Below are 14063 nucleotides of genomic sequence, written 5' to 3' on the forward strand. Positions count from 1 at the left end.
GGTCTTGTTTTCTTATCCAATCTGTTACCCTATGTCTTTTGATTGGAGCATTTAATCCATTTACATTTAAGGTTATTATTGATAGGTACACATTTGACGCCATTTTTATTCTATACCCGTGTTCCTTCTTCACTTCCTATTTCTTTATTTTTACAGTAGACCCTTTAGCATTTCTTGCATTGCTGGTTTGGTGGAGATAAATTCCTTCAGTCTTTTTTTGTCTGTGAAGCTCCTGATTTCTCCTTCAATTTTGATTGATAGCCTTGCTGGGTACAGTATTCTTGGATTCAGACCCTTCCTTTGCATGACTTTGTATATTTCATCCCATTCCCTTCTGGCCTGGTAAGTTTCTGTTGAGAAATCAGTTGCTAGTCTGATGGGGGTTCCTTTGTATGTAACTTTCTGTCTCTCTCTGGCTGCTTTTAAGATTCTTACTTTGTCATTGTTGTTTGCCAATTTGATTATAATGTGCCTTGGAGTCTGTCTTCTGGGATTCATTTTGCTTGGGACTCTGCGAGCATCTTGGATTTGTGTGGGTTTTTTCTTTTCTATTTCAGGAAAGTTTTCTGTCATTATTTCTTGAAATACTTTTTCCATGTCTACCTCAGTTTCCTTTCCTTCTGGAACCCCTATTATTCGAATATTATTTTGTTTTGTAATGTCCCAAAGCTCCCGTAGGCTCTCCTCCTGCTTTTTAATCTTTTTTTCTAGAAGCTGCTCTACTTGGGTATTTTTTTCCATCTTATCTTCTAGCTCACTGATGCGGTCCTCTGCTTCCTCTAGTCTACTCTTGATGCTTTCTATTGAGTTCTTCATGGTAGCGATGTCATTTTTCATTTCTTCTTGGTTCTTCTTCAATTCCTCATGGTTCTTCTTCAGTTCCTCATGGTTCTTCCTCATTTCTTCTTGGTTATTGTCAAATTTCTCTTCCATTCTTTTTAGCCAGCCTATGATCATTATTCTGAATTCTTGCTCTGGTAGGCTGCTTACCTCGGGCTCGTTTACTTCCTTTTCTGGTGATGCCTGCTTTTCTTTCATGTGCGGACTATGTTTTTGTCTCCCCATGGCCTCTCTTCTCAGGATGTCTGGTTATGTGGTGTTCCTTCTCCTTTCCGTGGGTGACCGAAGAACTCCCCGGATTCCACGCGCCTGTGCCGATTCGGGCTTCTCAGCTGCTTGATGGACCTCCCCGCTGTGTGTTTTTCCAGGCCTCAGGGATGCTCCTCCTTTTCTGGTCTCTGAATTCTAACAGACATGGCAGGGAAAAGCAAAGACCTTGGGATAAGATGTTTGAGGGTTTGGGAATGGTTATTTCTATTATTTTGTAGGTGTTTATGTGAGGGACAATTTTTTGAGTAATATGGCAGGGCAGTTGGATAATCATTTCTTTTCCCAGATTTAAAAGTGTAATTTAAATGATCATTTTAGGGAATTTGATAATACAAAAATGTTCAAAGGAAAAAGTGAAAGTTTCTATATACCTCCATTTAAAGATAAATCTGTGAATATATCGGTAGATTTACTTTCAATTTTTTTTCTTTTGCCATAGATGGTCTTGTTTTCAAGTAATTTTGACAAGATAGCCTTGAGTTACCGAACCCTTATCATGTCAGATATTGTCACTTATTCTAGCAGTACAGACAAAATTAGGCAGTATTTGGGGTAGCTGTCTTGAAGGGTAATTTTGAGGGAATGGATGATTATTGTGGTAGTGGTTTTATTTTTATTCCACAGAAGAATAGAAATATTAACATTGGTTTAGGCTCCAAGTGTCTCTATTATAACATTTAAAATACTTTGATGTGCATGTATATGATTTTTTTAGAAATTTCATTGATGGAAATGTGGAGAGTTTTATGAATGAACAAGAAATGGAAGAATCCCTCAAACACCATGAGGATATTGTAGATGAAATTGAGTGCATTGAGAAGACCCTTCTGAAACGTCGAGCAGAGCTCAGGGAAGCTGATCGATTGCTGGCGGAAGCCGAGAGTGAACTTTCATACACAGAAGAGAAAGTATGTTCAGTTGTGGTTTGGGGTGAGACAGTTTACTGTTGTCAGCTTGAAGGATTAGAAAGAAAATGTTATAAGATTAAAGTTGTCCAAGTCTGACAGCCATGTTCTATGCTAGATGCTGCTAGTTTAGAAGCTATGAAAATTTGGGCAAGTCACTTAAGTCCCTGAGCTTTGCTTTCCTCATACTTAAATTCAGATTAAGAATACCAGTGCTGTTTAATATTAATTAAATGAAGTAGCATAGTTAAGCTTCTGAAGTCATTAGTTCCTAACACTTGCCACTTCCTTATCTATGTGAGTCTTTGTTTATTGGGTTTGATATCTGTAATTATTAAATACGTCAATCTTATATTTTTATAAAGCAGCATTGTACCTTACAGGACTCCTAGTCTTACTTTGTCCTCAAAGTTGATAAGGATATAAAAAATAAAGTATTTTTTTATTTGAGAAAATATTGGATATTTTATTTATTTTCATTTTACCTTCCTGGCAACCATGTAAAGTGATGGTTAGCCAGTTGACAGATGTAGCTCAGAGAGGCTGTTAACTGGCCCAAGGTCATATGTTAAGGTTCTGTCCCACCAAGAGAGCTTTTTTTAGTTAGGTGAGAATTCCAGGATAAAGTCCCATACCCACATGGAGCAACCTCAGGAATTATTATTTTTATATTGTTATTTAAAAGCGGATCGGTTTGAAGAACAGAAATCTATTACCCAGGAATGGAAGTGAATGACTTATTAAAGAAATTCTTTGAGTTATGGTTTTAATAAGAATGAAAAGCTATCCTCATCTCTTTTCAAATGATCAGGTCCTTCTTCTGTCACATGTTAGATTACTGTGAGAGAAAATAGGTCTGAGCAGGACTAGAGAAAAATTTATCACTGGCATATAAAAGAAAATTGATGATACCAGTAGTAGGCAGAGATAGTAAGTGAACCAAGGCTAAGTTCTTTTCCCTTCATCTTCCCAAAATGACTTAGGGAGGCAGCTTGCTAAAGAGGAAGAGGAAGGGAGAAATGCTACATTTTTTAAGGAAAGTGCCAGACAAATTAAAACTCGACATAGAAAGAGACCAAAAAAAAAGAGTGGCATTCTGGAGTGCATACCAAGCTTTTCCAGTGCTTAGATGATGAAATTGACCGAAACCAGCCAATTAGTAGGGGGCATGCAAGAGGCAGCCAATCAATGATTCTCTTTCATCATTGATGTTTCTATATCTCTCTCTCCCTCTCCCTTCCTCTCTGAAATAAAAAAATATATTTTTAAAAGTATTTAATATTTGTGATTGTCAGCCATAATTAAATCATCTTCAGATTATTTAGGTTTTACTTAACATGAAAATAGCTAGAGTACATCTAGCATCTCTTTGTGGAGGGAATAGTAGTAAAATCACTTCATTGCTACTTAATTGGGTAGATATTTTTAATTGAAAAAAGTGACATATAATAATACTACAGATTCTTTTTTAAATAAGATCATCCAGTCTCATCACCCTTAAATAATTATTTTTTTGTATAGCCTTTCTGTCTTTGATGACACAGATATAGTTTTACATAGTTGCTCTTACAGTGCTTGTAAAATTTTAAGTCATCATAATATCATTAATATTCTCCCATGTTGCTACATTGTCACTCTATTTTAAAGGCTGAATAGTATTCAGTTGTGTTGATACATTATCACTTGTTGAATCTATTATTTGTCCACTTATATAATTTCCAATACACATTGAGCATTTCTGTGTGGTAGTTGTTTACTTTTGAATTTTTTTCTGAGGATTGGACAGTCACAATGAGTGAACATTTATAAAGTATTTCTGTATTGCCTTGTTTGACAAGAGTTATACCAATTTACACTACCAATAGCTGTGAGAGAAGTCTGTAACTTTTAATGATAATTTGTTTTCTAGACAAAAAATGCTGCTGAAAAGTTCGCTGATGCCAAGAGAAAGTTATTGCAAACTGAGAAAGATGCTGAGGAATTAGAAAGGAGAGCTCAGGAAACTGCTGTCAACCTTGTTAAAGCCGACCAGCAGCTCAGGTAGGTGGAATCCCTCAGCCATTGATATATATATTCAGTGAGATAAATGAAAAGTTTAGTTCTAAGAGGATAATAATTGATTTATGATAAATAGTGTGAGTTAAGTCTAAGGGCCTTGGAGCAATAAATCGATGTTTTAGATTGATCCAGGCTGACACAAAGGATTTGGAGCAGCACAAAATAGAACAAGAAGAAATCTTGGAAGAAATAAACAAGGTTGTTGCAGCAAAAGACTCAGACTTCCAATGTCTAAGCAAGAAGAAGGAAAAACTGACCGAAGAGTAAGTACTGTGGCCTCTATGGGGTTTCAAAGGGCTTGTGCTGGTAGACAGATTGGGGGTCAGTCTCCATTTGGATCTGCTCTACTATTGTGTGCTTTGTAGGTTGCAGAAACTGCAAAAAGACATCGAGGCCGCAGAACACAGTGAGGATCATCACTTGCAGGTCCTTAAAGAGTCAGAGACTCTACTGCAGGCCAAGAGGGCAGAGCTGGAGAAGCTGAAAAGCCAGGTATGTTCAAGATGCCTTGAACAACCAGTGCATGCTGCTTTGAAACCTACATTCATGTGATAATTATAAAAAGTAATACGTTTGTAGAACAGACTGGAAAATACAAAATAAAACTTAAAGCATAAATGAGACTATATATTGTAAAGGTTAAGAGTAGAGTCCAACCCAAACTCAGTAAAACATGTTATTGAGTAAAAGGAGTCTCAGAACAGGATATACTCAGATCGTTTATGTTAAATGTGTTTACTTATGTTTGTATTTTTAATCTATACCAAAGTACATTTGATAAGGGGGTGCTATGAGGATTTTCCATTTTCTCTGTAAATAAACATATGTTGCTCTTAAAATTATATGCAATTTAAAAAATACATATTTTATTGTTTTTTTTTGTTTGTTTGTTTTGTTTTGTTTTTACAGAGAGGAAGGGAGAGGGAGAGTTAGAAACATGGATGAGAGAGAAACATCAATCAGCTGCCTCCTGCACACCCCCACTGGGGATGTGCCCGCAACCAAAGTACATGCCCTTGACCAAAATCGAACCTGGAACCCTTGCATCCACAAGCCGATGCTCTATCCACTGAGCCAAACCAGTTAAGGCTATAAGCAATTTTTAAATTTACAAAATGAATATATATTTTAAAAATCCCTGCCTAACTTCCATTGTCAAAGTAGTTGTCAAATGGAATAAGGTAGAGATAGGAAAGTTCTTTAAAAACCATAACCTGAGGGATCATTATTGTACCATTTTTGCTTTTGGTATGATTTGAGTGATTTTACATATGTGAGTTCAAGGTCTTTATTAGGCATTTCATGCCTATTTCCAAGCCTGGCTTTTCTCAATCTTGCAACCCGGTAATTATAATTAGGCTAGCTCCTAATGTCTCCCCACAATTTTTAGGTTGTGGCCTTTGTCAAGCTTTATATTCTTCACTTTTCTTTAATGCAGGTGACAGCTCAGCAGCAGGAGATGGCTGTTTTGGACAGGCAGTTAGGGCATAAAAAGGAGGAGCTGAATCTACTCCAAGAAAGCATGGTCCAGGCCAAAGCTGACCTCCAGGAAGCCTTGACACTAGGCGAAACTGAAGTAACTGAGAAGTGCAATTACATTAGGGTAATGTTTTCCAGTGGATTTTCTTAAGAGTCCTAGGATAGTGCTTGGCTACAGATTTATTTTGAGATATTTCTATAGGTTCCTTCCCAAATGCAAATGCAAATTTCCAAGTCTTGACTCTTCTGTATCATCAGTTTAGTGACATGTTGTATAGCTATCTGTGGTTGTCATGTGTAGCTCCCCAATAATGTTTTCTGGACGTGCCCAAGGTGTTCTGCCCCTGTACTTTCCTCCTACTTGTTCTTTTCCAGGAATTCTCCTTCTGAGTATGTCCAGATCTTACCTATTTTTCGTGGTTCAGGTTCATGCCACTAAGACTTGCCTGACTTTTCCTTTATCTTGGAAGAATTTTCTCTCTCTTTTGAATTTCATAGCACTATAACATGTTTCGTAGGGCATCTTAACTTCTCCTGATCATGTTTATGTCTCCAGTCTTACTTCCCCACAAGACACGAAGCCCCTGGAGGGCAGGAGAGATACCTGAATCAGTCTTTTTTCTCTGCAACACATTGCCTTGCACATGGCAAATGTTACAAATACATTTTAAATGAAGAGAGTATGTTACTTTTTTGCTTCTATACAGAAATATGATAGTGTAAAATACAGTGTTGTTCTTGACATAAAAGGCAAACATTAGTTTGTTTCCAAATTAGAAGTTTTATAAAATGAGATTAACAGAACTGATATTAGTTTCCATTCATAATTTTGTGAAGGCAGGAGGTGACTTTTTATTTTTAATTTTTTTGCACAGGAAGTAAAATCTCTTCTGGAAGAAATGAGTTTTCAAAAAGGAGAACTGAATGTCCAAATTAGTGAAAAAAAAACCCAACTTACTCTTATAAAGCAGGAAATTGAAAAAGAAGAAGAAAATCTTCAGGTAGTTTTAGGGCAAATGTCTAAACATAAAACTGGTAAGTTTAAAGGAAAACATATATAAAGTCTGAGATTGAAAATGTCTATATTCCAGGTCATAGAAGAAAAATTGTCAAATAAACTTCTTTTAAAAGTTAATCTTATAGATTATAAAAGGAAAATGATATTTTCTCCCATTCAAGTTAATAGTTTATTTAAAAGCAAAATAATCATATTCCTTGCTGACCAACTTGTATGCTATTGGTCAAAGTATAAGTTGGAACACTCTCCCAGTTTCAAGACTCTTATAATTCATACTACTGCACCAATTAGCCCATTTCTAGTTATCTAAAGAAGGTAAGCATTTTTGCCCATCACGGGAATATTTCTTTTTAAAGAGAAGCCTGTATTTCCTTATTTCACAAATTAAGCTGCCTGAGTTTTTTACTTGCAGCAAAATTTATGACAAAATTTGGAAACATGACCACTTTAAAAGCTGTATTTTTAAAATTTAATGACATGTAAAAATGCTGGCATGGAGAGTGAACAAAAGTAAAAATATAGAGTCTAGTCTGAATTCATTTAAAAATATGTTTGTGTATCTATATGTTCTGGAAGGAAAAACATCAAAATATTACTGCATTAGATGGTGAGATAATGATGGATTTTTTCTTTTATGCTTTTTTTTTCAAAATTTTATAGTTAACATATTTTTATAATAAAAAAGAGTTACTATTTAAAAATGTATACTTCAAGGGAAAAGAGTTATGTAAATCTCAACTTACATATGATTAAGTTCTTCCTATTTATTTTGTCTAAAATTCTTTTAGGTAGGATTAATGCCTTTAGAACTAGATCTTTGTTAAATGTGTTTTTTTTTTATTAAAATGTTTTGTTAACATTAATGCTTAGCGATACTTTTAAATCATTTTTTTTATTAAAAATACAATTAGCTCCATTAACTCAGCACAATTTTTTTTTATTATCTTTTGTTTCTTGTATCAGTCAATAGCATTTTTTTCAGTTTCACTTTATAAATGTTTCCAAATTCATTTGATAGCATGGACCATGTTTTGTTTCTGTTAGAACTTAAGAATATTCTGGACATGCTGCACCTTGAAAACAATGAACTACAAGGTTTGAAGCTACAGCATGACCAAAAGATGTCTGAATTAGAGAAGACACAAGTTGAAGTATTAGAGGTAATACACAAAGTTGTTTTGCCAATACCAAACTGCAGTCTTTGTCTTTTAGCATGTTTGAGTCATCTTTTATCTGATTTAGGAGAAACTGGAGTTAGAGAATTTGCAGCAGGCAGCCGTGCGACAGAAAGGGGAAATAGAGTGGCAGAAGCAGCTCCTTGAAAGGGACAAACGGGAAATAGAGCGAATAACTGCTGAGAACCGAGCATTGCAATCATGTATTGAGTCTTTGTGTAAAGAAAAGCAAGATCTGGAAGAGAAATGTGACAGCTGGGAAAAGAAGTTGGCACAAACCAAACGGTAAGAATAGGAACAAATAAGCTTGCAAGATCACTTCTTGAAAGCTAAATCATAAATGCTCTAATAGTATACAAAAATTTGAGAAATTGAGAAAGGAAAAAACAGTACTCCACAAATTCAGTATCAGAATGAAATTCACCAATAGCATTTTGGGGCAAATTTCTTTCTTTTTATACTTTGCCTCCCCACCCCCAAAGCATTTTCTTAGTCTGTTTTGTTTTGTTCTTTAAATAAAATAATATTTTAAATACTGGGAGATAGAAATAAGTGGAGAAATATACCTTGTTTGTGGGCAGGAAGATAATATTGTTACAATTCAGTTCTGAGATCTATAAATTCAAAACAATCACAATCAAAATCCCAACAGACATTTAAAATAGAAATTGACAGTTTAGTTCTAAAACTCATATGCTAACAACCTAGAATAAAGTCTAAAACTTTTTAGTTGTGACACAAAAACAATTTTGAAAAAAAAGAACAAATATTTAGTACTAATACTACCTGATTTCAAGACTTAATATACAACTATGGTAATCAAAAAACACTGTGGAATTGGTATAAAGATAGACAAATACATCTATGGAACAGAATAGAGATTCCAGAAGTAAACTCACAAATATGTGGCCAGCTGATTTTAACAAAGATGCAAAGATATCTTTTTAATTAGAGAAAAGATGGTTTTTTCAAAAAATGTTACTGAAACAATTGTGTATCTAACCTCCCCCTTAAAGGAAAGAACCTCAATCCATACCTCACACTGTATATAAAAATTAACTCAAAATGGACCATAAATGTAAAACCTAAGTATAAAACTCCTAGGAAAAAAGCCTTTGTGACCTGGAGTTAGACAAATCTTTTTTAGCTATGACACTAAAAGCATGATCCATGAAAGAATAAATTGATTAATTTGGACTTCCTCAAAACTTAAAAATCCTCCCAGAAGACACTGTTAAGATAACAAAAAGACAGATGGGAGAAAAATATTTACAACCACATGTTATAAAGGACTCTTGCCCAAAATATGTATATATAAACTCTCAAAATTCAATAATAAGAAAATGGAACAATCCAATTTTTCAAATGGGCAAAAGATTTGAACAGAGAATTCACTTAAGAGATATATAGGTAGTAAATAAGCACATAAAAAGATGTGCAGCATTATTGACCATTAGGAAAATGCAATTAAAACCACGATGAGGTATCATTACACACCTATTAGAATGGCTAAACTAAAGACTAAGCGTACCTAATGTTAGCCAGGAACTTTTACACATGATTGGTGAGATTGTAAAATGTTAGTAAGACCACTTCCAACCAGAAGATCTAGCACTTGCACTCCTAGTTACTTACACATGAGGCATGAAAGCATATGTCCAAACAAAGACTATACGTGAATGTTCATAGCAGCTTTTATTTGCAATAGCCAAAAACTGGAAACACCCTAAATGTCAATCAACTGGTGAACAGATAGGCAAATTACACTATATTTGTACCATGGAGTGCTACTCTGCAATAAAAAGGGATAGAATTGATACAAGAACATGGCTGAATCTCAGAGTAATTATTCTCAGTGGGGAAAAAACAACAAAACAAAACACAGACATAAGCAAGTGCATACTGTGTAATCCCAGTTATATAAGAGAATGCATGCACATGCACATCTACTTATGAGCAAATCCTCTGATACAAACAATGTGTTTCTTGCTTTAACACTTATCAGGAGTTAGAGTTCCATTTTAACCACTTGGATTTTTTGAATTCTTAGAGCTAGTCATATTTTCATCCCTGATTTTTATAAAACTTCAATTTAGTGAGTGTTGTTTTTTAAAAATCTCCTATTTTTAAATAGGTCTTTTTGAAAATGAGTTGAAAAGTCTTAAATTTTTAAGATTTATAATCCTTCAGAGTTCATAACTAATTTGTGAAAGTGTAACACTGCCCCTCAGTGGTCTCTTATGTATGCTTGAACAGTTCATATTTGACAGCCTATCTATTCTTTACTTGATGGTAGGGTTTTAGCAGCTACAGAAGAAAATAGCAAAATGGAGCAATCGAACTTAGAAAAACTGGAATCGAGTGTCAGAAAACTACAGCAGGAGCTAGACCAGTTAAACCGGGACAAGCTCTCCCTGCATGAAGACATAGCAGCAATGCAGCAGCAGCTACAAGGTATGAGGCCACACAGCATGGGCTTCTGCCTTATGGTGTTCTTTTAATTGTTTAATATTTATTATTATAGAAATAACTCACACTAATGGGCCTGAGGTTTCTTTTAGAAATGACAAAAATGTTCTGAATTTAGATTGTGGTGGTATTTGTACAACTGTGAATATATTAAAAGCCACTGAATTGTATACTTTAAGTAGGTGAAATACATCCTATATGAATATCTCAAAGCTGTTTAAAACTAATTTTTGTTCTTAAAAGAACAATTTCAAAACAGCAAAAAGATGAAATAAAAATTACTATTGAGAGGGAGAAACAAAGATGGCAGCATAGGTAAACACCTGGACTGCTTCCTCGTACAACAATTTCAAAGCTACAACTAAAATACTAAATGGACATCATCCAGAACCACAGGAAGTCTGGCTGAGTGGAAACTCTACAACTAGAAGGAAAAAGAAAAGCACGCTGAGACTCACAGGAGCTGTGGAAGTAAAGTCCAGAGGTACGGAGGTGTGCATACACGTGGAAAGGGCTGGCAACTGAGTACGCAGCTGGCTTATTCAAGCGTGTGGGAGACAAAAGCTCCCGACTGCTCTGAACTCCAGTTCCGGGCAAGACTTGGGACCCAGACTCATTTGGGGAGAAACTGGACTGTCTGGCAGCAGGCAAAACTTGAGGGCAGCTTTCTCTCAGAGGTGCTTACAGCAATTACTGTGGGACACTGAGACCCAGGGGCCTCTTAGGGCAGGGGTGATGGGAAACCATCGCTATTTGCTCCACCCTGAGACTCCACCCCATCCAAGCTGAGTGCAGAGGCTTTTGCATATAAATGGCCTTGTCCTTTGAATTCTAAACTTACTTAACAAACTGCTGCTGAGTCAGTGAGACATAGAACATCCAAAAGAGACATAGAACATCCAAGACCTCACAGCAGCTTGCATTGCTTCACAGCTGCACCTCATCTGGGCATCTTCAAAACCCAAACAAAGAAGAGGAATCTGCAGATTTCTCTGTAGCTCCTGCTGGGTGGCCTCAGGCAGAGGCTAAATTAGCACCTCCTAGGAGATCTAAGAGCCAGTATACCCAGGGATCAGAGTAGGACCATTCAGATTACAGCTCCTCAGATCCATAAGAGATACACTCAGGGGGCAGACTCAGTGAGCACCAAAGCCGCACTGCCCACTGAAGCAAGTCTTGTGTCATAAGAGTGTCTCTAGCACAGTTCTCCCATTGTGGACACAGCTGATCCTCACAACCAATTGGCCTGGAGGTCAATTCCTCTCAGTGATACCAACAACAATCAAGACTTAACTACAACAAGACTGTGCACTCAGCCCACAAAGGGGTGCACCAAGAGTGTTCACCTCAGGTAACTGAGGAGGCTGAGCCACTGGGTCCTATAGGACACCTAGCACACAAAGCCACTCTATCAACTCAGGGAAGCAGCCAAAATATGGAGACAAAGTAACAGGTCAACTGAAAGAAATGGAGGAAAGCTAACTATGGGATATAGAGTTCAAAACCACTGTTATAAAGTTTTTCAAGAATTTTCTAGAAAAGGCCGATAAATTTAGTAAGACCCTCGAGGATATGAAAAAGGACCAACTAGAAATTAAGCATACACTGACTGAAATAAAAAATATTATACAGAGATCCAACAGCAGACTAGAGGATTGCAAGAATCAAGTCAAAGATTTGAAATACAAAGAAGCAAAAAACACCCAACCAGAAAAGCAAAAAGAAAAAAAGAATAAAAAAATATGAATATAGTGTAAGGAGCCTCTGGGACAACTTCAAGCATACCAATATCCGAATTATGGGGGTGCCAGAAGAAGAGAGAGAGCAAGATACTGAAAAAAATATCTATTTGAAGAAATAATGACAGAAAACTTCCTTCACCTGGTGAAAGAAATAGACTTAGAAGTCCAGGAAGCGCAGAGAACCCCAAACAGAAGGAATCCAAAGAGATCCACACCAAGACACATCATAATTAAAATGCAAAGAGCAAAAGACAAAGAGAGAATATTAAAAGCAGCAAGAGAAAAACAGTTACCTACAGTGGAGCGCCCATATGATTGTCAGCAGATTTCTCAACAGAAACTATGCAGGCCAGACGGGAGTGGCAAGAAATATTCAAAGTGATGAATAGCCAGAACCTACAACCGCCGAAACAGGTTTGGCTCAGTGGTAGAGAGTTGGTCTGCGGACTGAGGGGTCCCAGGTTTGATTCCGGTCAAGGGCATGTACCTTGGTTGCGGGCATGTCCCCGGTGGGGGGTGTGCAGAAGGCAGCTGGTCGATGTTTCTCTCTCATCGACGTTTCTAGCTCTCTATCTCTCTCCCTTCCTCTCTGTAAAAAAATCAATAAAATATATATATATTTAAAAATCTGATGAACAGAATAAACTGGTGAATATAATAGAATAAGGGGCATAGAAAGGGAGTGGACTGACAATTCTTGGGGGGAAAGGGGTATGGGAGGTGCGAGGACGGGGTTTACGAAGAGACTGGACAGAAATCATACACGTATGGATGAGGACTGTGCGGGGAGGGTAAGGGCAGAGGGTTGGGTGGGAACCAGGTTGAGGGGGAGCTGTGGGCAGAAAAAAGAGGAATAATTATAATAATCTGAAAAATAAAGATTTATTTAAAAAAAATACTATTAACCTCATCCCTCAAAGGGATGATTTTTCCTAGGGATGTATATGTGTTTGTATAGTACTGAAAAGAAAAACAAAGGTGCAAATAATATCTTTATTACCAAATCTCTATAATTATTTATGATTATTTAGGAGAAGTTACTAGGTAATTCTAGCTAATAGTATGCTTGTTGATTACTACTGTGTTTTAGACATGATGCTGCTGCTTTATATGCATTTTCTCATTTAATTATTGTAACAGTTTTATGTGATAAAAACTATTATTTTTACACATTTTCAAATGAGGGAACTTTAGTTTCCTTGTCACTTGCTTAAGGTAAGTGACTTGCTTAAACTCACATAGCTAGTAACAAAACTAATATATATATATATATATATATAATTTATTTCCAAGTTGTCTTCCTGAGAGGTTATACTAAATTATATTTCTACCAGCAAAGTTGTAGGTGCCTAATTAAAATCATGCACTGCATCAGCTCTAGCTATTATCTGTAAATTTTTTTGTTAGGATTTGAAAATGGAAGTTGTCAAAAACCTGGGCTCCACGCCCAGATTTGGGTTGTGCATGTTTAAATTCACTTCCATTCCACTTTTTGGGGGGAGCAAATGGGAATCTGGAAAATGCATACATATGTATTTTTTATATCATGTAAACTTTATTTCTGTAGAAAAACGAGAAGCAGTAAACTTGTTACAAGAAGAACTAGCTGATGTTCAAGACCATTTGAACCTAACAAAACAGGTAAGCTTAACATGTAATCTTGTGGTGGTATCCTGAAGGCATTCAGACAATTGGTTGAAATAGCAATCAAATAGGCTAGTTCTTTTTCATGCCAGCAGGTCCCACAGGGCCATTTATATAACACAAACATCATATACACATGCCAAGCAGTGATTTTCTAATTTATTTTAGCCCTAGAACTCTTTATTCAAACAACATTTTACTCAAAGTTAATAAATAAGGTGGTGGCTAGACCAGAGCCTAACTCTCAGTAGTCCCAGTGGAGGCTTTAGGGACCAGAAGAACCATCTCTTATCTGTTGCACAGATGAGCCTCCAAAGGCTGGGTTTAGATTTGATGGTTCATTGAGCTGTAGAGTAACTGCCAGATCGGCCCCTATCTTGCCTAACATTGAATACAGTGGATTCTTGACCTTTATACTTCTGATAATCTTCTTAAAAGTAATTCTGTGTTGTTCTTTGAGAAT

At 36.3% G+C, this 14063-nt stretch overlaps 1 protein-coding gene across 4 annotated transcripts in view; it reads left to right on the forward strand.

Annotated features, from left to right (window-relative positions):
* CNTRL (centriolin) overlaps positions 1–14063 on the forward strand; it is an 87261-nt gene that overhangs the window by 62700 nt on the left and 10498 nt on the right. For all 4 annotated transcript variants that reach the window (XM_036432862.2, XM_036432863.2, XM_045579875.1 and 1 more), the window contains 10 exons: positions 1826–2018; positions 3925–4055; positions 4196–4336; positions 4439–4565; positions 5512–5676; positions 6428–6587; positions 7615–7730; positions 7813–8030; positions 10042–10199; positions 13524–13597. In XM_036432862.2, the coding sequence (XP_036288755.1) occupies positions 1826–2018; positions 3925–4055; positions 4196–4336; positions 4439–4565; positions 5512–5676; positions 6428–6587; positions 7615–7730; positions 7813–8030; positions 10042–10199; positions 13524–13597 (1483 nt within the window). The remainder of the gene's footprint in view (positions 1–1825; positions 2019–3924; positions 4056–4195; positions 4337–4438; positions 4566–5511; positions 5677–6427; positions 6588–7614; positions 7731–7812; positions 8031–10041; positions 10200–13523; positions 13598–14063) is intronic.

This window comes from Pipistrellus kuhlii, unplaced genomic scaffold, assembly GCF_014108245.1.
Source record: "Pipistrellus kuhlii isolate mPipKuh1 unplaced genomic scaffold, mPipKuh1.p scaffold_m20_p_12, whole genome shotgun sequence".
In the NCBI taxonomy this organism is placed as follows: domain Eukaryota; kingdom Metazoa; phylum Chordata; class Mammalia; order Chiroptera; family Vespertilionidae; genus Pipistrellus; species Pipistrellus kuhlii.